We start from the raw sequence: 22,946 nt of genomic DNA on the forward strand, positions 1-22,946 counted from the left end.
AATGACAAGGTAGGTCATGCAATTACCAGTTTGATAAAACCAACTTCATATTTCTGAGTATAGTTCTGTTTTCAGAGAGGCCTTTTCTGTGTGACTGGATTTCAGTGACATAAAAATGAATGTATGACATAATTGCGCAATCAGTAACCATATTTATACCATACTCTGGATGACATTGTCTTGGATGCCTTATCGTTTACATTCAGGTTCCTTAATTGACAGTGATGAACTGGAAGCCCTTCAATTATTTTCTTTCGAGTGTTTATAGAGGAAATAAATCACAACCAGTGGCAGCTGTGTCGCAATGTATATTTATTATTTGCCTGTAGTACATAGCATATGCATAATTATGCTTACAAACAAGGTAAGGTCTAACAAGCATCCATACACAAACATACAACACACATACCCAGTTCACGTATGAGCAAACTTTGCTGATCAATCCTGTACTTAAAGCACAAAAAAAAAAAATCCACCCGAAAACAGCACTCGCTTGTCATTCCTGTCAATTTGGACATTTTAAATAAATAAGTTTCTCCCAAGAATCAACTTAGGAGGCAAAGCTCTATCTGAAATGTGGTGAGGCAGCATTTTTGTGCAGCTGCTTCCTCATCAAAAGAGCAGGGTTTAACCAACAGTGTGGACATGAGTCATTTTCTTGGGAACACATTTTATCCCTCAAAGCCTTTCAGTGGAACTCTAGTCGGTTCCATGAAGCAGCTCCACAAAACGTCACCTTATTGAAGAAAGCATAAAATATGAAGCTTTGGGAGAATGCTAGTCTTCACATGAATAAGGATTAGGATACTTATGTAGATTTAGTTAAACCAATTATTTTGTTGTATGAAAGATACACACACATACACAATGACATGGTCATCTTAGTTTCCTTTGCATTTGCAGTCCCACCCAGCCTTGATTTGGTCCAGACTGAGATCAAAACCTTTCCTGCTCTGCAAAATGTTCACTGTATCCATAGCGGTCATCCATTGTACCGCAGGAATGCTGTGGAATGCAGATAAAGGCAGTGGGAACCCTCCAGGGAGCAGGTGACGAGACAGAAATTCAGTCCAAACACCACAATACTGTTTGTTTATTAACAGTTTATCTTAACATGATATGACATGTACAATGACTGCCAGCGTGCCAGAAGAATTTGCCATCTAAACTTCTTGTTTCTTGTAATAAACTGGACTCTGCTCCACTTTTTAGCAGCTGATTCTGAGCCTCACTCACACTTAACCTAAGGCCATGAAGCTCCACTGATGGAGAAAAATGTACAACATGAAGAGTTAAGTAGATTAAATTACTGTGCAAAAATGCCTCCCCCAGTCTTTCTCAAACACACACACACACACACACACACAAACAGAGGCTATAAAGCCAAGTAGAAACACACACACACACACACAGATCACTAAAGGCATGCCTTCAAACTGTCAGATCTGAGTCATGCCCATTACGCAGGGGGAGCTCAGATGAGTATGTTTACCATGTTCCTGCATATTTCATCTTACTGACTCATTTACATGCTGAAGTTAGCAGGGAGAAGGAAAATATAACAGAATATTTGTATTTATTTGTGCTTTAATAGTAAACTGGGTGACTTGGGCAATAGATATTTTAAAAAAGTGTAGCAACATGATGTGTGAATTAGCACAAACATCATTTTCATAGTTTTTTTTTTGATTGAAATAGACCTTGTTTAAACTGAAAAATGCATTATCTGCATTGTGTAACTACTGACTCTGACTACATTAGGTACAAATGTCATTTGTATGAACTGACACAGGACCAGATCCATCTTGAAGGCGGTGCCTGCCATTGTGTAAATATTTCCCTAGAGCTGGTTTAATGACCATATGTCACAGGAAAGTATGCTTAATGAAGTTATGCTTTATAACACATTAAATAAGATTGACCTTGATTGTATTTTTTATTATGGTGTGGACTTTTGTTGAGGATTGAAATTGGAGTTTGTGGTTATTGCCACCAGTAATAACTTCCATTTCCACTCCTGGTCCACAGAGATTTGTTGCTTTCAATAAAGTTCATGAGAATGCAGATGAAGAAAATCATATACTGTACTTCACTTTGACATAACTTCTGAACACATATTCTTGACTCTTGTCACAATGAAGAAGTGCAAATATCTCTGATTTGTAAAATGGTTTGTTTATCAGTCTACAGTCATATTTTTGTGCTTTGGCCAATAATCTGAGATCTCACAGTGACTGAGAGTCATGAGGAGTCGATAGCTTGACAGCAATAGTCTACCAGCTACACATCACATTAGTGACTAAAGCACACATTTCCTTTTGCCATGTCTGTGGTAAACACTGGTTCAACAGAGCCCTTGTGCTGACTGACAAAACTAAACATGGAACAGATTTCACAAAGCCACAGGACAATCAATCAATCAATCAATCAATCAATCGTTTCTCATGAGAGAGCTATACAGACTACTCGAGGCCTGTGTCTGCAGAATTCATCGGATGTCCGTAGTCTTAAATCTGATGTCCACCTCTGGCAGTCTTTAATCAGATATCTGCATCTGTGGCAGTTTCTGATGCAGATGTGGAACCTCTTGCAGAGGTATCTGTGTGGAGATGCATCAAGCATCTGGCAGATCCTGCAATCTTCAGAAGGCTGTTTCTCTCTTCACCTTTTTCTTGCAGTAGTTTATTGTAATCAGACTTCAACAGTCCAGGAAGCACAATCTGCAGCCAGATGATGGCCGGCAGATATCCTCCTGCATTCTGTCACAATTCATTTTAATGCTGGGGAGTAAATAGAGGAAGTGTGTGACTGGTTGCGTGCTTATGTGTGCATTTGCGTATATAAAAAGCGGATCTTTGAAAGATTTCTTAATCATAACAGATAATGGCCATCGATTCTCCTTGACTTCCCCTTTACACCCATATCCTCAGCCTCCCATTGTCACCTCTCATCTTTTGCTCCTTCCTGCTTGCCTCAAACACCAATACTCTGTTCAGTCCTTCAGTCCTTTCCCAGATGCAATCCTGTCCAGCAGGCCAACTGAGGAACTTGTACATGCATACACACACGCACGCACGCACGCACACACACACACACACACAAACACAGACAGACAGACACAGAGTTCTTCCTAAATCTTTTACATCATCACTGTTTTGATATCACCACCTTACTAATCCAGGATAAAGGTTAGTAAGATGGAAGTTGTGTATTTCCATTTGTGTGCATATTACATGTGTATATGTATGTGTATGTGCGTGTGTGTTTGTGTGTTTGTCCAGTCTGGTCCACAGGTGTGTGTGGGCATGTGTGCGTGCATGTGTGTGTGTCAGTTGGTCTCATAGGAGGAAAGCAGCGCGGCGTCCACCGGCTCCATGCAGGAGGGACATGTGAAGGATCTCATCAGCCAGTCGTCTATACAGTCCATGTGGTAGATGTGCATGCAGGGCAGGAACCGGATGGGGTCTCCGTACACAAAGTCCATCATACAAATGACGCACCTGCAGAGGAGAACACACACATTCATTATTAACTCAATACTATGTTTTGTTAGGTAAAGATGTGGACAGCAGAAACATGCAGGAAATAGCAGAATAGAAATAAAACCACATACTTGACACTAAAGCTATAATTATCAGTCACTTAATTGCTTAGTTGATCAGCAGAAAATTAATCAGCAGCTATGTTAAATGCTGTTTAATGGTTTCAGTCAAGTGTCTAGGCAGGAACATTTCCTGATGAAGGTCTGAGGACCAAAACCTTGTCAATAAAGTGAGTACAAGTGACTGACAATATGCAGGGTTTTTTTGGTCCATTTACACTAAAAGGCAAACATTTGGCATTTTTGATATTTACTTGATTAATTAAGAAAATAACCAAAAAAATCATCAATGATAAATATTAGTTGCTTGCCTGCTTAAAACTACATTGGTTTATCTGAGACGAAGCACATTAAAATATAAATACAGTCAATTTACACTCTTCATTAGATATATGATGGGAATTCATTTGCATGTGACAACAGCAAGTTGTGTTGCAGTATAAATCAAAGTATATAATCCAGGGGATGTTTTGAGGTTTGAGTCTTCAAGTCTTTTAAGGCCATACAAACACCCTGCTTAAACACAGATTACTGCAGTGAAGGAGCCTCTCTCTGAGTCTCACCAACCAGGGTTTCTACTCACTCTCTTATCTTCTTCTCAGAGCCATCCCGCCCCGGATCATATACACCCTTTGGGAGGTGCTGGATGAGTCCGATACGTTGGGCGATGCGGACCTGCTCCTCTTCTGTCAGCTGAGTGGCCAGCCGGGCCTGGCTGGGTGTTGGGTGGTAGACAGGCACATGGATCTGCTCCTGTAGAAAGAGAGAGGGAGGAGTGCAAGAGTCAAATGACATAATTGCCTTTTCTACAATATGAAATTACTTCTAGGTAAAAGGAAGAATCTTAGGGGAGGATTAACAGAGAAATACACAGAAAATCATGAGAAGCCATGATAATTTTGCTATTCTCAAGCTAATTTTTTATTTTATCCAAGCCATCTGTCTCAGAATCATGGCAGGAAATACTTTAAAATGAAAACACTGTGAATATAAGCTGCAGTCAGTAAGACTGTTCTATAGTCTTGTTTCATAAGCCATGCTTACCAAATCTCCTCCCTTCTTAATGTTATTTTAACTAAAGCACAAGATGTCATTCTTTCACTTTCGGCAGAAGTCAAACTGGGTCTTGCAGATGTGCTTCAAGCTTGTGAAACTCTCTTTTTCTTTTCTTTTATGGTACAAACACATTACGGGAACCGGGATTTAAGCATTTCCTTTCATACTGAAAGACGGATTAATGTCACCACCTGCCAACACAATACTGGTAAGCATTAGTATGTAAGTTTCTTTGCTTTAAGGGTGGATTTCACTTCTGCTCACCACACAATGGAAGCATTTGACTGTGATTTTCAAAATTCACCACATATTCTTTGTTTTAATATGTTATTATTGTTCATCTCAAATTCCCCCAGTAACTATCTGATGTAATCAATGATAAATTACAAACTGGCATTATTTCTGGCCATGTTTTGGATATGTGATCTCAGGCAGTAGGTGGTGGTGTTTCCACATCTTATTCTAACAGCCGGCGCAGCAGAAACCTACTAAGCCACGGTCTGACTTGGCTGAAGATTAGAAATGTGATGAATAAAAAAATCCTAAATGTTGTTCAATTTTTAGTATGTCAATGTCACAGACTGGATTTATGAAATTAGATTACTGAAGCAATTAAACTTTGATTTGATCACTACATAACAGATCACAGCATGAACAAACATCTATCTATCCTTTCAATTTCCCTGGAAATTTGATATGGTCATTGGTCAGACCTCAACCTGGAAAACGGACACTGAACAGTGCTAAACTTCAAAGCAGCTGATGCCTCCCTGTCCGCTGACAACTGGCTCAACAGCAATCCCGCTTTTGTTTTAACCAGCTAAGACTGAATGTGAAAAGTGACAAGCCCTGAGTCGTTCATTATGCCTGTCTGTAAATATTGGTGTGTATAACCACATCGAATCAAAGCCACCAACAGGGTTTCAGTATTGGATTGGAATGAGTCAAACAAAAGAAGTTATTATATTACCACACCCCAAAGCTGTACTGTAATATAGAGTATAGCTTTGGAGTGTACAGAGGATAATACAGAGTCTATATTATACTAAACATGTTAGATATTTCTAAATATCAAATATACTTTCTGAAAGAGGATGATTTATTGTCCATGTGACAATCTAAAAAGTGTAACTGCCACAATGTCTGAAAAGATCCATATTAAATGTTACAATTAATTTCAATGGTAAATGACACAAATAAACAAAACTGAAATAACATAAAACCAAACACAGCCTTTAATGTAAATGCTTTAGCCATCATTTTGAAACATGGAAAACTAAAATAATGACGATATAATAATGACTTCCCACACAAAACAAAAGAGAATGATTGTCTATTGATGTGCTTTAATTTCCTGCCAAAAACACCCAGCATGACATTCATGATGTGTGAAGAAATTCAGCTTTTATGAGGTTTTTAGTCTCAAGTGAAGTTGAGCCACACTGTTGTAAATTTGCTGTATAGTGTCGTCCTCCATCATATGCTATACTTGATGAAATAACATTTATTTCAAACTCATCACAGCAGTTTATAAGTGTGGGTGAGACTAGGTGATTTTTGTTTTCTATCGTCTGTACAATCAAACGTGTTATTCTCGTGCTCTTCTCGGAATTACTTTCTATTCACTCCATTTTTCTCACGCTGTGGTCTATGGCTTTGCATCTGCTTTATCTTCCTTCCTTTCCTTCCTACATATATTACTCACTCACTTCTACGAAACACTCATACACAATGGATGTGGTTTCTTGTGGTGTGTGCTCGTTCATCCTCTCCCCTCTTCAGCGCATCCAGCTCAACTGTGTGCCAAACCATGAAGGGTCCAAGCCTCAGGTCATGGATTAGGCTATGAATCCAGTCTAATGCCATCAAGTGAGCTCCTTCATTAACCACCAGTATAACCACACTGCAGAGATGACCTTGTGACACAAAGCAATGACCAGCTTGAAATCAGACAGGCGTCGGCCTAATCAGCAGACTAAACATTTATCAGACAATGCAGTGTCGCAGTTTACAAGCCATCTGCACAAAATATCGAGTAGGATCGACCTATGAGTGGCAGGCATGAAACTTAAATCACTCTCCATTTCCTTCTTTCTTTTTTTGGCTGATTTGGTAATTGGCTTAGTTTAAGTGCTATTGTAATATTGTGTTTTTTTTCTTCCTTTTATGGCTTGCTGACTAAACCTTATTTACCACAACTGAAATGAGTAAGAAGATCACAATTTGTCAATTTGTTCTTTTTTTATACAAAATATTTATCATACTGTAAAAAGTAGCAGCAGCCCCATACAACCACAGAGATCTACTGACTGTTAAACCACTCTAATAATAATTGCAGCAAATAGTTTGCTTAATGGACATAAAATCACAATACCGTCCTTAAGAGAAAAAAAACCCCCATCAAACATCATCAGCAATGATGACGGCTAGCTCGCAGTCAGCCTCTTAGCTCCGTAGCATTTTAGCCATGAGTCAGCATAACTGGTAGTTGAGGCAGTCTGCTGCTTCCCTGACAGCCACTCCTTTGGTTCGTATCAAAAAGAGATGGCAGCCAGGCAGAAGGACTAAAAGCCACAGACAGGGCCTCAGAGGGGCCAACAGCTGTACTCTGTGTGTGTGTGTGTGTGTGAGAGAGAGAGTGTATGTGTGTGTGCTCGGGTGGTCATCTGTGCCGTGGTCAGCAGTGTAATTGTTATCATATGCCTCTCCCTCCTTTCATACATGGCATGTCAGCTGGACTGTGACAACTGTTCATTATGTGACCTCAGGTTGACCAGAAGGACAACAGTCAGGGAGACAGAGTAGGCGTGGGTGAAAGGGGGGTGCTGGGTCCACAGTGGAGGGTGGTGGCTAGCTGAGTCAAAGTACAGACCTTGGTTTTGTTTGCCAAGTATGCTCTAGTCTGCTGAAGCAGGCACTGAGCAGCTGAAACTGTCAGCCTGCCAGGCCCCAGGCTGCTAATGGTGAGCAGGAAGGGAGGTGAAGATTATAGGCAACAAGGAATGAGAGCAAACACAGAGAGAGAAAAAAAGAAAGACAAAGAATGAAGATATTTATCCTCTTCCTTTAACCATTCATCAGTAATTGTGAGAAACTTGGGAAAAAAGAGGAATGGGAAAATAAAAGATAGAGACACTCATGACCAAGAGTGCAAAGTTCAATAACAGATGAGAACTAGTCTGAACCATAAAACCCAAGAATCTCCAAAGAGCTGTATAAATGCATTCATGTGAATGTGTGTGTCCATGTAGAGGATAAGAAAACATCAAAGATGTTTACACAGTATTGAACACAGCAGTGTTTGCAGCATTAGCAGAGCAGCTTTAGTCAGTAGGATAGTTTGAAATGAGTCAGGACTTCACAGAATATACTGGTTAGATTGACTTGATCGGACATCATGCACACGTGGGAAACGATAACTTCTTGAGATCAGGGTAGCTACGGTTTTTGAAGCAATGTGCAACAGCTGCTCTTCACTTGCTGCAATACCTGATCAAAGAGCTAATTAGCTCAAGTGTTTAAACAACAATGTGATGTGTTCTAGAAACTATTCATTTTTCACCAATGAGACAGAAACATTCAGTGTCAAAATATTACAATATGAACACAATATGAACATTATGTCATTATTTCATTCTTGTCAGCATTATGAGCTGAAATAACATAAAACCTCTGGTAACAAGTGTGACATCAAGATTATTCTCCTCTGTACAGGTGTGAAGTCCTGACAGCCTAAATATTCAACTATTGGTTGCTTTACTTTATTTGTTTACAGTTTACAAAATAAGTGTTATTTAATATGTATTTTATTTAATATTTCAAGATTTGATATGTGCTAGACATTCACATATTAAAACATTTTACCTGCATATACTCAGCTTAATATGAACTTCAAGCATTTGTGCAGGAGAGGAAGTTAAAGCTTATACAAAGAACTGTCCAAAACACTCAAGACAAGATAAGCAGACTTACACTGAATAAAGATAAATTAGTTTTATTTAAATTTCTTTATTTTGTAGATGAGATATGAATTAGAGAAATAAGTTTGACACGTCAGCTATATAGTCTGCAATGTTGGTCTGCCGTGGGTTCATTTCTACGTAAAATCATTTACTAATATTGAAGATTTCAGAATGTTTTGATGATCACAGGGTACCAGGTCATTTTTGGTACTCTATCATGCAGAGCACAATTAAAATAATGCGAGTAATTCAGTAGCCACATGCTTGAAAAGACTCGATAACATTTGATTAAATTAGGATCAGAGAAACAGGATGTAAATATTTTTTGTGACTTCCTGTATATTCTTTGAAGGCTGCTGGAAACCGTATAACTTGACTGTTGTTCTTTGTCACCTCCCCCTCGCTGGTGTTGTCTGATTTTGTCCACTATACAGGCAAGGCGCTGTCTACACTAATCGCATTCAGTCACAGTGCTGAGTGTAGGTCACTGGTGTTTTGGCAGTGCTGAGACCCCAATACACAATTATTGCGATTGTGTGGTCAAATAGGAGGAAAACAGAAAAGATACATGTGTGGAGTGATTGAAGATCAAGCCATTACTCAGTCAGTATTGATTAAAATAGAAGTGTATGGGGGACTGAAACATGTGGCTGAAACAATGGCGACAACCCCTCCAATACTGACAAATACCGGGTCAATGCTTTTTAAATAACTACAGCAGTGATGTGGACAATAACACAACAAACTTCCTGAGTGACAGAGTTTGAATATTGTTTTGTAGTTAGTTAAATGACTGCCTCTCTGACTGTGGAGGTAACACTTAACAGAAAAAATGATCTTGGTCCTAGAGCGAAACTACCCAAGATACCAACAGTCTCTCTCTCTCTTAGTCACTGTTGGTAGAATATCCCTATAATACCTTCAAAAGAGGAAGTACCATGATTGATAATGGCAGTTTTTCTCCTCTTAGCTGCCATCTAAAAACTGTAATGTATAGCTAATGCCTTGTTGCATGTAGAGCTGCAAAGCTTGATCAATCAACAGAAAATTAATCAGCAGCTATTTGGATAATCAACTGATCATTATAGTCCTTTTTTTTTAAGCAGAAATGGAAATATTTGCTGGTTGCAGCTATCCAAATTGAATCTGCAGGTTTTCTATGACATACTGTGCCTGACAGTCAACTGGATATCTCTGGATTTTTGTTTTGTTTATTGACAAAACAAGACATTTGAAAACACCACCATGGACTCTAAGAAATTATAAAGGTAGGCCATTTTCACCACAAAATAATAATTCAGTGGCATATTCCTCTTTAAGCCTCAACAGTAGCTTAGTGACAAGATATAAAAAATACAATTAAAAATACAATTAAAGCTGCAAGCAGCGATGATCGGGCCCAAGCTCCTCCACGCACCGCCCCGTACGCGCATGCCGGTGCATGCTGCAGTCACACGGCAGACACAGCGGGCATGTAGACGTCTTGGCACCCGGGCTTGTAATGAACGTTGTGTGATGGGGCTAAGTCACATTGCATGTGTCCACTAGGTGGCGCTAGAGATCACCCACCAATGACATGTCATGTTGAAGTGTGTGATGTGGAGAACACATCCTGTAAATTTCATGTAAATGGGATAATGTTTGTCATATGAGGCTGACTTCCTGTGTCCAGTAGGTGGCGCTGTGTATATGAAGCAGTATTGATGCATAGATGTGTTCAGGGCGCGACCCTCTACATGTGTGATCAATTTGGTTTAGGTGGGACAATGTCTGTAGGAGTTATAAGGACTTCCTGCTTTATGGCGAAGCATCGAAATTGTGTGCACAGCCACGCCCAACAGGAAGAAGTCATAAAAAAGCTTTTGATAACTTGTCATCTCCAATGTCTCAAGATGACTCTGAGCGAATTTGAAGTGGATGGGATGAAATCTCTAGGACTAGTTTGTTCAAATATGAGGCCTGGAAATGAGCAAAAAACTCACTAAAATATAGCATTTTTCCCAAGATGGCCGACTTCCTGTTGGACTTAGGGTATGGGTCCAAATGGCGTTTTTGTGCGTCTGGAGATGTTACATAAACCTACCGAATTTCATTCTTCTATGTCAATCGGGAAGGCTGAGGTTCAATTTTGAAATATTCAAGGGGGCGCTATTGAGCCGTTTAGTTTATCCCATTGAAGTATATAGGATGTTAAATGAACCCACTCCAGACTTGTGTGTTGAGTTTCGTTACCGTGGAGGCATCCTTTGCCCCTAAAAACTGTAATCGTATTATCATGGCGTTGAATGTGTTGTCATGGCAACGGTATTTGATGATGGGTCATGAGTTGCAGAATGTAGCATCACCAAGGTCTTATGTCTCAGCTGAGCTAATTTCAGGTGTAAATACTTAAGATTATGGGAGTAATCAGTGAAAGACTGAAGCAAGTGACTTCCTGTTGCCAGTAGGTGGCGCTATGACTGTCAGTAAATATGAGACTGTACATGTGTTCAGACCAGGACGCTGAACAAGCATATTAAATTTGGAAAAGCTCAGACCATGTGGAGTCAAGTTATGAGGGTTTGAAATTTCATGGTGAAGGAAATTGTCGGCGCCGCCACGGCCAAACCGGATCCCTAATCAGAAAGTTTTTGATAACTTTTCATCTCCAATGTCTCAAGATGGTTCTGAGTGAATTTGAAGTCGGTCGGATTAAATCTGTAGGAGGAGTTCGCTCAAATGCGATGCGTGGAAAACACCAAAATGATGCCAAAAACGCAGATTCGATACAAAATGGCTGACTTCCTGTAGGAGTGAGGGCATGGGTCCCAGAGACTTTTTTGTGCGTCTTTACACAATATATATGTGTACCGAATTTCGTTTGTCTAGGACAATCTCAGTGGTGGGGCTCGTTTTTTAAAATTTTCTAGGGGGCGCTATTGAGCCATTTTGCCACGGCCATTTTGGCAAACCTTAAAATATCAAATTTTTCGCCGGGTCGGACATGATTGCACATTTTGGTGACTTTTCGGGCACGTTTAGGCTGTCAAAAAGGCGATCGTTTTGTGAGACGAATAATAATAATCTTTACAGATACAATAGGGCCTTCGCACTGTAGTGCTTGGGCCCTAATAAAATACAAAAAAAACCCCAGCATTTTTAATGTTCTGAATATTTTAGTATGTTCCATTTCGCCTGCAAATCTTCACAAACTCAAAACATCAGAGTCAACATGCACTTCAGAGGAATCAACACTAGAAACGTGAAGCATTTGCAGGCTCTGAAATATTATCCCTCTTTCGGAGCACTTCAGGGTAACGAAATCTTTAAACATGACCTACAGACACATACACACAATACAGGCAAGCTTGCACTCAGTTGATCACATAAAGACAACAATGGTAGAAGGATGGACATCAGCATCACAGGATGTGTTTTCTGATGTGATAACAGGACAGACTGACGGTGTGACGGTAATGATGTGTGTGTATCGCATTGCTCCATCAGTGTGGTATAAGCAGGAAGCTGGGGTTAGGCTAAGAGTATTAACCCTGATATTTGCGCTTAACACATGACAAGGCTCATACAATACCTCCACTGTAGTAGAGGTATTGTATGTAAAAATGGATTAACATAATAAATATATACTGGTGAAAAATGCAAAAAGTGCAAATTGGGGGGGAGTCAAAGTTAGTTGAATAACTGAAAAAAACCCCAAAAAACAACTTTATTAATTTTTAATTTTACTAGCAGTAGCAGCAAAAGTGACTGGAGAAAGGTGGCAGTCTGTACAACATATAATCATTTACCACTATGACAGATGTTACTGACACGTCACTTAGTTTTGACACTGTAATATTATGACCAAAACCTCCCTGAGCCCTCTGAGCTCCTGAAGATGAAGACGAGGACTTAACTGCGACGAGTCATGGAGAGGACAAAAGAATGCAGAGGCGGTTATCTGAGTCCTGGCCCTTGTGGTGAGCAACAGCAGCCTCTGTGTGGCTGTGTGTCAGCCAAAGCCTATGTCAATGACCTGCAGCACAATGGCTTGTTTGTCAGCTCCGCCCCCATCCACCACCCCCATGCCTGTTAACAAATTAGGAGAAAACAGTAGATAATTTGTCACAAGGGGCTCTCAAATTGGGGTGAATGACTGCCTTACAATCCGAAAACTAGAACTGTCACGAACTGTACCTTTTTTTTGAGCTTTGAAATTTCGGCAGCAATTAGTCGAATTTATTCAATGCTTCGCCGCAGGGGGTGGGATGGGCGGTCAGATGAGGTCCAATGTGGGCAAAGGATGAGGAGAGTGAGGGAGAGATGACAGAAACAGCAGGGAAAAGCAAGTCTCACGGTGCAGGTGCCTCAGCCTGCTAGTGTTTTGTGTTCTGCATCCTGCTCAAACTGAATCTGCTGCTGCTTCACTTGTGCTGTGCGCCCGCTACCCTGTCCTCCCCAGTGCTGCTTACAACTGTCTGTCTGTCTGCCAGTCTGAGAGAGAGACAGCAACAGAAGAAGCAGTGTTAATGCACTGAAGCAGCCAGTGCATCATAGGCCAGCAAAGCAGGATGAGGAAGATGCACCTGCACTGTGAGACTCATCTTCCCCCACTACCTCTGTCGTCTCTCCCTCTCTCTCTCCACCTACCAGACTGCCACCGCCGGGGGAAAAAAACACATATTCGAATCCTGATTATAGCGTTCGAATACCATGGCAACAAATCTTTCAGGTTTAGCTGCGGGTACAGCTAAACCTGATTTAAGTGACCAATTGTACCTGCGATTAGGTCAAAAGCACTTCAGTTGAACTCAACTGCCAAACACATTATTATGTGAACACAATGTTGTGCCTTACCTTACTATAACTGAAGCTACGAGGGCCTGACATGAGCAGCATGAACTTCTCAAAATGTGACTTTTGGCACATCTGCAAGTGTAGTTTGGGAGAATTTTCTTCTCCTTCTTGAAACATTATCAAAATATTGACTCAGCAAACAGTGAATCTGGCTTATATATAGTATCCGCTGAATGCAAGAGGTTGACGAAATGCAGTCTGGAGATCTGGCCAGAAGGAGCAGTTGTCTGGTGCGAAGGGGAATTAAAAGATGAACACACAGAGAGCATTTGTCTTTGAGAGTTTTATTGCAATATTCAGTAAATCATTTCCAAGCGCAGGGGATAAAGCTTGCTGCATAGTTGCTGACAACCTTTTGGAGAACTGACATCATGAAACTAAACTTTGTCAATAATCATTTTCACAACTGACCTCAGCATGGGAGTATTTGGAGATAGGATACCACGGTGTGTGGCTATTCTATGGAATAACAAGCTTGACTCATTGATAAATGTGGTTAGGTTTAGTGTTGACTGGTGTATTGCAATGCAGTTTACATCCAATGACAAGAAATTCATTATCTTAAATGTGTATAGACCGTCTGTCATCAGAAGGAGGATGAGTATCTATATAGATAGACGTGCCTTCATCTATTCCTTTAATCAAGAACATACTTTTTCCACTGTATTTGTCATTGAGGATATGAATGTATGAAATGTATAAAGTCACATGGCTCAGTTCTTTCAAGATAATAATTTCATATTGTCAAGCTAAGTGCTTTTTGTGCACTTTGATAGATAGTTATACTTACATTAGTGAATCAAGCATTAAAACAAGACACATCAGGTCTGGTTGGAACGAGCATGTATCTGAGTATCCTGCTGAAGCCTCTAAATCCTGGTCTATATGGCGAGTACACCCAGACCAGGACCTATGCTCAAGTACAAGAAGCTCACTAATGCAAGATGTACATATGTCATTCACTTTATTTGTAAAAATGAGCAAGCCGTGAAGGCTGATTCCTTGGCTAAAAAGCTGTTAAATAACAATGTTATTGAGCTTTGGAAATAAGTTCCTAACGACTGTAAAACATCTGTACCATGCACTGTAGATTTAATCTGCAGAAACAGACAATATTGTTGAATTATCATCATTATCATACCTTATTAATGATTGAATGGTGATTATTTCACATGAGGTGTACTGAACTGTAACAACCTGTCTGGTGTTAGATGACCCTACAGATGACCGGATGGCTTTAAAGTTAAACAAGGCACTGACTGCTTTTAAGGGAAGCATCAGTATTTTTCAACCTGGATCCCATTGTCTCATCTTTTCATGTCTAAGAGACTAATGGCAAAATGATTTTGAAGTTGGTCCTATTAAGTGAGAGTGCTGCAGGGGCTTATTTTTTGAGTCAGAAATTCCAGTTGATATTTCCAACCGGAACACACGATAAGACTAAGCGTAACTTTTCTGTACTCCAATACAACAAATTTCTCCCAGCACTCCTCTCCCCACCTCTGTCATGTGTGAAAATGTTTGTCACAATCTGTAATAACAGTTGCTCTGAAAATGACCCGAAGCATTTAAGACTGTAGCCACAAACATTCAGAGGAAATATAATTGTTCATGTCTTCTTCTTCTTCCTCCATATTCTGTGCTTGATCTCGCCTCTACTCTGGGGGTTAACAGCTAATTAGAAACCACCTCCAAAGTAAACTTTCTCTACCCATTACTTCTGATAAAGCCAGCTGAGCTCAAAGCAGCTGTTAACAGTAAGCACTCTCATGTTGACAGTAATGCAGGTGGTTGACAGACTCTCTGCTCCTCAACATTGTGTATCAGTCAGGTGTATTTTACTCCCCCGGTTTAATAACCTGAACGAAGATTTGGCCTTGATTTTTTCTTTTTTTGGCATACCAGCAGGTGTTTCTTTGATGTGTTTTAGATCCTATTAACCCTTAGAAGCCTCAAAAAAAGTGAGAGACAAAGTGAAAAGGGCTGAAAATGGAAATGTTTTAATTAAGATTCAATTGCAGCTATGTGAACACAAGCACTGCAAATCTTTTTAAGTATGCAAAGTGTTGTAGCCAATAACAGCCGGCTATAAAGCAGCTTGCAGCAGAGTAAAGGCCTCTGTGCCAAAATGAACGTGATCGATAAAAACTCCCGTCACTGCTCTCATCTCTGAGGCTTACGGGGGTGCAGGAGGGGTATTACAAGCCATACCAGGAAGCCAGTACACACAGACACACACTCCCTCCCTCTCAAATGCAATCACACAGGGGTGCCTTATCTCACATAGCCCAGTCACACCAGCAATGAGTCAGCACTCGTCTCACCAGCTGCTTTCCAAATCACCACACTTGACACACACAAACACACACGGGACCAGGATCACAATGAGAGCCACAAACAGACCTGCACCTCCCTCTGCCCTGTAGCCTCCCAAACTGATACGAAACACTAACACGCACACCACTCAAGACTCACACGCAATCGCCTCACTCACTTTGAAATCATTTGGACAAGACATTAAATGGTCCACTAGCCTAAGTGGTCGGCTCAGAGGAGTGATCTCATCCACTTAGCTTTCAACATCCATACATCCACCCATCTTACTCTCTGTCTATGTGGACCATGACGAAGACATGCTGTATAAAACTTATTTTCTGATTTAAATGATCTTAAACAAGGTTTTTGACCAGTGAACACAAACTACATTAAGATGAGTAGAGTAGTTTGTATGATTCAGAAGAATGCTAGACTAGTCTGTTGCAAGGTTCACACAAAGAATAAATTTCAAGTGGCTAAGACTTGAAAAATAAAGGTTAATATTAGGTAAATATTTAAATACTTTACAACCACTATAATAATATACAACAGTATGATGCAGTACAATCATGCAACTGTTTTCGCACCCATAATATTCAGACCAGTTTTTATACTGAGACTGTCAAACTAATCCATCAACACTGCAAATAAGAGGTGCTTGTCCTCATGTACACGGCCATGTACTGTGATAATGACGGTCGCAGTGATAGTTTGCGGTAAATCTCTAAAAAGTGGTGATAACATGTTACACTTCTATCAACAGTTATCAAAATGTGAACATAGTCACACAGCTCATACCACCGAAATGAGAGAAAGACACTGTAGTATGATATATAAAAGATATTATCTAGCATCTATCTTCTGTCTCAGTCTGTGCTTCACAGATTTAAACAAACTTCATACAATTAATCAATTGTTTCTATTTAGAGTAAGGTCAACATTACAAGGCCCACATCTTTTCAGCCCAGAAATGATTAAACAACACTAAGTGTAATGTCGCACAAGCAGAGGAGAGACACAGGAATTCACCCAGCTTCACCACAGACTGTGGATTCAGGGAAACATGGAGCCAGATGCATAAACAATGAACACACATATTTCCCACATATAAACTCGTAACAGAATGGGCACACCTCATTCTTCACCTCATTCTTTCGACCAGATGTTTTCAAGTGTCCCCGGAGGGGCTCCAGGTTTCAAGGGAGGCTCTTTTCTAAGCTTCGTCTGAAGGGAAGCCCACAGCTTCAGACTGTGTTCACGTTTTTCTACAGAGATCTGAGGGTGAAGTGGTGAGCCAGAGATCACAGAAGGTAAACAATAAAATCTTTTAGAAAGTCACTATTTGTTTAAGCTGATAATAATGAACCGCACTGATTGAGTGAGATTATATGTATGTATATTGTGTTTACACAGATTTGTAAATTTTTTTACAAACTTTTTATTCTTTTCATTTACATTGATGTCAAGCTTTATCTTTGTGTTTAATATTGTTTTTCATTTTATCCTTAGCTGTGACACACCCTGTAAAACAGTTTAGATATGAATGCTACAAACTGATGATTGATTACATTTCTGAGAGATCACTACAATGGTTTATGGGTTCATGTGATGTATTAACGACATGGATGCTATAAGGAGCCACACAGCTGTGCGGAATGACAGCTGTTCTGGCTGTTGGAGGACTTCACCAGGAACACAATTGGTGAAACAACACCTCATGTGTTTCACTGACGGGTGTAAAGATATGAAAATAGCTGGTTGTGGGCGTGTCTTCATCAATTTATGGTTGATTGTGGGAGTGGAAATTAGGCTTGTGCATGTGCACCCAGCTCCTCAATGACTGAGATTTATAGTGCGTCTGAATATTTTTGGCTTTGAGCATACACACAGTTTTAGTCACAGAGTGGAACGCATGCGGCTGCAGGTCTGATGGGTGTCAACATGACTAACAAACTCAAGAATGAGCAGATGTTCAAATGTTTGAGCAGGAATTCAGAGCACTGCATTGAAATAACTCAAAGGGGCAGTTTTTTGTTTGCTACATTTTTTAACATCCATGACATCATTAACTTGAACTTAATACAACTAGGGGTTAAACTACTTTTACTGGATAGTATTATTATTTAATACTTCTGTTAATCCCTTGAGCAAATATAAGCTTCTGGCAACATGCTGCATAAAAGGATGGACTCTCTACTTTCACCTTTGTCAATTAATGCCACACTGTGTGTCTGATATCTGGCCGCACCTATGTAGCAACTAATAGACTACTTTTTTGGGGGTTTTAACCAACCCCTTTAAAAAGGCATAATATGTAACTTTTCCACATTTAAATGTCTAAAAATTACATTATATATTTTGCTGGGTTGTGAAATCCGTCTGTTTCATTTGGTCTGCAGTTGATGGCGTCATATCCCATTTGTGCATTCATTAGTATTGTGGTTGTCTGCCAGACGCTGTAATAAATGTGCTTTTTGTCCACTTTTATGCCACATTTTCACGAAACACTTTTTTGATCTTGGTTATTTTTAACTATATATTTCAACCAAGTAAAGTATTTTATTAAATTGGACATCTGGATCTTGATTTATCAGTGAAACAGGCTGAGCAAACATTAGCAGCAGCTTGGCTTGCAGCCCCTCCTGACGCTGTGTGTGCTCCAAACAGCCTCAGAGAAACACTTCACAACGTTATCAAACATCTTTTTATACTGTTCTGATTGAGAGAACCCCTGGCAGAAGTATATTATATATTGTGCATTTCAACTGGCAGTACTCCTGACATGAAATAAAAATGTGTATGTTGTTGTAAGTAATACAGAAATAAGTAACCCATGAAAACCGTGCAGAGGGATAGCAGCAATATGTCTGAGTCTCTGGTCAAAACATGTTGAAATCTGAACACAGTGTCATTCAACAACAACAACAGTGTCACTGCTCCCTAAAGCATTGTCTCCTGAGGTTACTCAACACTGTGATTAGTCGTATAGTCTACGTGTGAGTCTGTTGTTTACAGTTCATCATTCCCAGCCACGAATGACTGTGTGACACCAAGAATAAATCCACCTTGTTGTTTCTTTCAGGTCAGAATCACAACAGAGACCAGAGGTCTGTACTACGAAGCTGGTTATCAACTCGGTAATTGAACCCAGGGTTTTCCAATCTTGATCACTGCACGCTCACATAAAGGGGTGCTGTTTGCAGACAATTATTCTTCAAAAATATGAAGAATTCAAACACATCATCCAGGCCAAAAGCAACACTTGCCGCATGTGCCACAAGGATTCTTTTTAAAATATATATTTTGGTCAATTTTTACAATTAAAAAATATGAATAAAATTCTGCTTTTCTGCACTTTTGCAGCGATTACTCTCAAGATGTTCTTGTCAGGTTTCCTGACAAAAGTTCTGAAACTGGAGTGGTGGTAAGGTTATTTATTTATTGCATATGTAAAAAATTGACAAAAAGATATATTTGAAAAATAAGCCTTGTTGCACATGAGGGATATTAGTCTGTATGTTCTACAGTTAGTTTGACATCATTCACTGAAATGGCTGAAGGTTTGTGTTTTGAATGTCAAATGAATGTTGAATATTAAACTAACTTAATGTCGCTTGAAAATCTGTACCTTTCGTATAGGATGTCATCGGGGACATCAAAAGGATTGCATCTCCCTAAAAACTCTTTCTCTCCTAAGCGCTCCTCTCACAATACGCGCACCAATGTCTACAGCATCTTCTAATGGGCAGGCCATTTTCCAAGAGAACTGATTGGTCAGGAGGTGGTGCTTTTATACTCATTGATCTCTTATACAGAACATAAGCCGTTCAGCATAAATTACCATGGTGATTTACCCCGGTAAGAAGTGAACCAGCATCGTAGGACAGAAAACCCAGGGTTAACCCTGAAGTTACCTTGATAAGAGAACATCCAGCTTCGTAGTACAGGCCTCTGCTGTGATCATATGTTTGGATCTGAATGACGGCACGTATACAAACTACACAAGACAAGATCAATGATGAATGATTTTTGTATTTCTTATTGTTGTACTTCTAATGTAATAGACTGATTTTCAAACATGATGAATGGATGGGTTATATCCATCGTTTCTCCTTTTCTGCTTTTTGTTTTTCAGCTGTAAAAACAATACCAGAGTTTTATTGTATCACTTCAACTCTCTGCAACTTAGGTACAGTCAGAGCTTATGTTGTCTTTTGTTTTTTCCTGCAGTGTGTTTTTCACCATGACGAACACGCCTCACCCTCTGGTATGGAGGACAGACCTCCAGCACAGGATACAGGCATTTGCAACCAGGGCCGCACTCTGTAGCTCTTAAGAACACAGAAAATTCAATCTCAAGTAGAGTATAGTGGAGCCTTTAGTCTCTCTTCTATCACACACAGCACTTTTAAAGCGTGTTAAGCCGAACTGCAAGCACACAAAAAGTGTGCTGTGTTCTCAGCTTGGGTTCACATGGCGAAGGTGCTGATTACTGTGGTCACTGGGGAGAAAAGAGCTGGCAGGTATGAAAGAGTTCTTTATAAGTAGGATTTAACTAGTTAGTTAAGCTTCTTGTGAAATTCTGTCAGTAAACACACTGCACACTGACTTCCTTCAACACAACTGAAAGCTTTGTCAGAGCTCTTGCAAGGAAACTGAGCAATGTTTGTGTCATTTATTACAGCATCTTTCCTCTATGATCCCAGAGTAGGCTGCCTTAGTCTAATTACATGTTGCTGTGTGCCAGACATGACACACTCATAGTAGGCTGGACAACAAGAGATCCTGGCCCTGTTAAGATATCATCGTTAACGGACTGATAGGAAATGACAAAGATTATGAATCAGATGTTGAACGTCTGTTAAATCAAACGTCTCTACCAGTTTAAATTAACAAGCACTGTCATGTGAGTTTTCAGCAGTAAGCCTTCAGAGCTGCTTTGGTACTTCATGAAAGATTATCATTCAAAATTGAACAAATATAAGGACCAGTAAATAGAAATATGGGAGATCATGATTTAAAATTTGGCCATTGCAGATGTTGTTTTTCTCACAAACTACCTGTAATACAAATACTACAAAATCAAAAATACATAAACCTACTGTTGTACTTTTCAAAGATGAAAATAACACCAATTGTGAGGCAATATGTCACCAGTTGGCCAACAAATGGCCTTTATTGTATATTGTAACTGGTTTTAATAGGAGGACACATTTAGTGCTGGCCACAGTGTTTTCGTGGAATTTCTTGATATCATCACAAAGATAACCACACTGACCTCGCCAATGATGGCAATAGAGTGGCACCTAATAAAAGAAACAAAAAAATGTCACATAGACCAATCATATGTGGTTAAAATGAAAAATTACTCATGGTTAGACGCAGCTGTAAATGTCCCCCATATACTGGGTATATAGTGAAAATAAATAAGATCTATAAATGGGACATATTAAAAATATCATATATTTATAATTATTTTAAATTATAACTATTCATATGACTATCAAATAGTCAAAATAGTAAAAAAAGTGAAATATGCTCCTCGCATGATAAACAACAGTACTGACTTAGACCAACTTCAGTTTCCCATGTTTTAAAAACACTTATCCTAAATCTACAGATAAGGCTTGGCTTAACCTAGTAACAAGCAAACTGGCTGCCAAGGCCTTACATAACACATACCAGCCAGTTCTTAACATAGAAAAACACACAAGAGAAGGGTAACAGCACTGTTACATTTACAGATACAGCATGGCCTGGTCTATGTGTGTATGTGTGGATGGTCTAATTTGGGAAATAAGGACAGACAAACAACGTAGCTGCCCTGCAGGGAATTAATGAATGAGGCAGCTGAGAAAGTTATGAGAGTCACTCTTTTACAAAACTAAAAAATCCCCCCCTCTTACAAATAGAGAGCTGGGATTTATTTAGAGCCCATTAAAACTGCAGTTCAGACTATTAAAGTGATTGAGGCTGTAACACATAACACATGCCTGTGTGTCCTCTCCATTGAGATAGGCTGGGTGTGAATATTGACCACAACAAATGGTGATATACAGAGGGACGAATCATATGACTTCAGGGGAGTGATAGACGGAGACAGGATATAACAAAGCGGATTAGTGTCAACGCCATACAAGGACAGGGTCAGTGGGCTGGTCTGATGCTGGACCTGTAAACAGCTGATCCGGCCTCACATAGGCGTTGTTTGTCTCATACCAATTTCTTGGTGTCTCTATCAGCTGCTTAGATGCAGGAATTGACTAAACGAGACAGTAGAACGAGCCGGACGTGCTACCTATCATCTAAACATAAGATGTTAAATTATTCTGTTAATGTGACGGCTAAAACACAATGGTTATCTGGTCATGTGTTGGTATGAAACTGTTGGCCAAAGTTACCTGATAAGGGGGCGGTGGCTCCTGGTCGGGGTCAGCACCGTCTCCGTAGCTGGCCCGGTCCGATTGAGATTCATGTAGCAAAGAAATATCATCCGAGGTCGGAGATTTCAGACAGTTTCCCATCTCCTTCCTCTTCGATTAAACTCCCCCCTCTCTCTGTGTCTGTGCTTTTTCTAATATAACACGGCGGGGGCTTCACACGGGCCACTTTCACAGATAACGGTAGTGGATGATAATGCGTTTTTCCATACACAGCTGACCAAAAAATCCTCTCCCAGACGACGGGAGGGCTGCTCCGTTCAACAACAACAAAACATCCCTCAGCTAGCAGCTAGCTACACAAAGAGCTAGCCTGATAATGCCAGCTAGCACTCGCTGGGAGAGCATCTACTCGGTTGGCTTATAAAATCCGAACTTAAACCACTTGGCAGTATTTTATACCCGCGGACGCAGCGAAGTGGAGCAACTACTGATACAGCTCAATTAAAATGACAAAGCTAACCGCAGTTTTCTTGACTGAAACCTCCCTTGCTGTCAGGGACTTTCCAGCTTTTCAGCTGCCTAACAACGACAAAAGGTGGTGATGTAGCAACACCAAGCCCCGCCCCCGTCAGGAGACTAACCAATAGACGCCCGCCTACTTGCAGCCTTCTTCTTTGCAGCCAATCAGATTCGTGGTCACATTGCCCTTCAGTGAAAACATAAACACAGAGTTAAAATCGATAAATGACTCGTTGTGGTTGCAATTTCAGGGCAGTTTTTGCTGTTACCAGT

General features: G+C 40.0%; 1 protein-coding gene across 2 annotated transcripts; it reads right to left on the reverse strand.

Annotated features, from left to right (window-relative positions):
* Positions 1-295: 295 nt before the first annotated feature.
* Positions 296-22,723, reverse strand: rnf11b (ring finger protein 11b). Of its 2 annotated transcripts, XR_008321604.1 has the most exons (4): positions 22,173-22,723; positions 4,185-4,354; positions 2,945-3,500; positions 296-2,780 (listed from the first exon to the last, which is right to left on the reverse strand). XR_008321604.1 is itself a non-coding variant. In XM_053322536.1 (3 exons), exons 1-3 carry the CDS (start codon positions 22,293-22,295, stop codon positions 3,329-3,331), a joined length of 465 nt encoding a protein of 154 aa, XP_053178511.1. In that variant the 5' UTR covers positions 22,296-22,723; the 3' UTR covers positions 296-3,328. The 2 variants fall into 2 exon arrangements, 1 of the variants encoding a protein (XP_053178511.1); XM_053322536.1 differs by having other exon boundaries at positions 296-3,500.
* Positions 22,724-22,946: the final 223 nt, after the last annotated feature.

Source organism: Scomber japonicus, chromosome 7 (genome assembly GCF_027409825.1).
Source record: "Scomber japonicus isolate fScoJap1 chromosome 7, fScoJap1.pri, whole genome shotgun sequence".
In the NCBI taxonomy this organism is placed as follows: domain Eukaryota; kingdom Metazoa; phylum Chordata; class Actinopteri; order Scombriformes; family Scombridae; genus Scomber; species Scomber japonicus.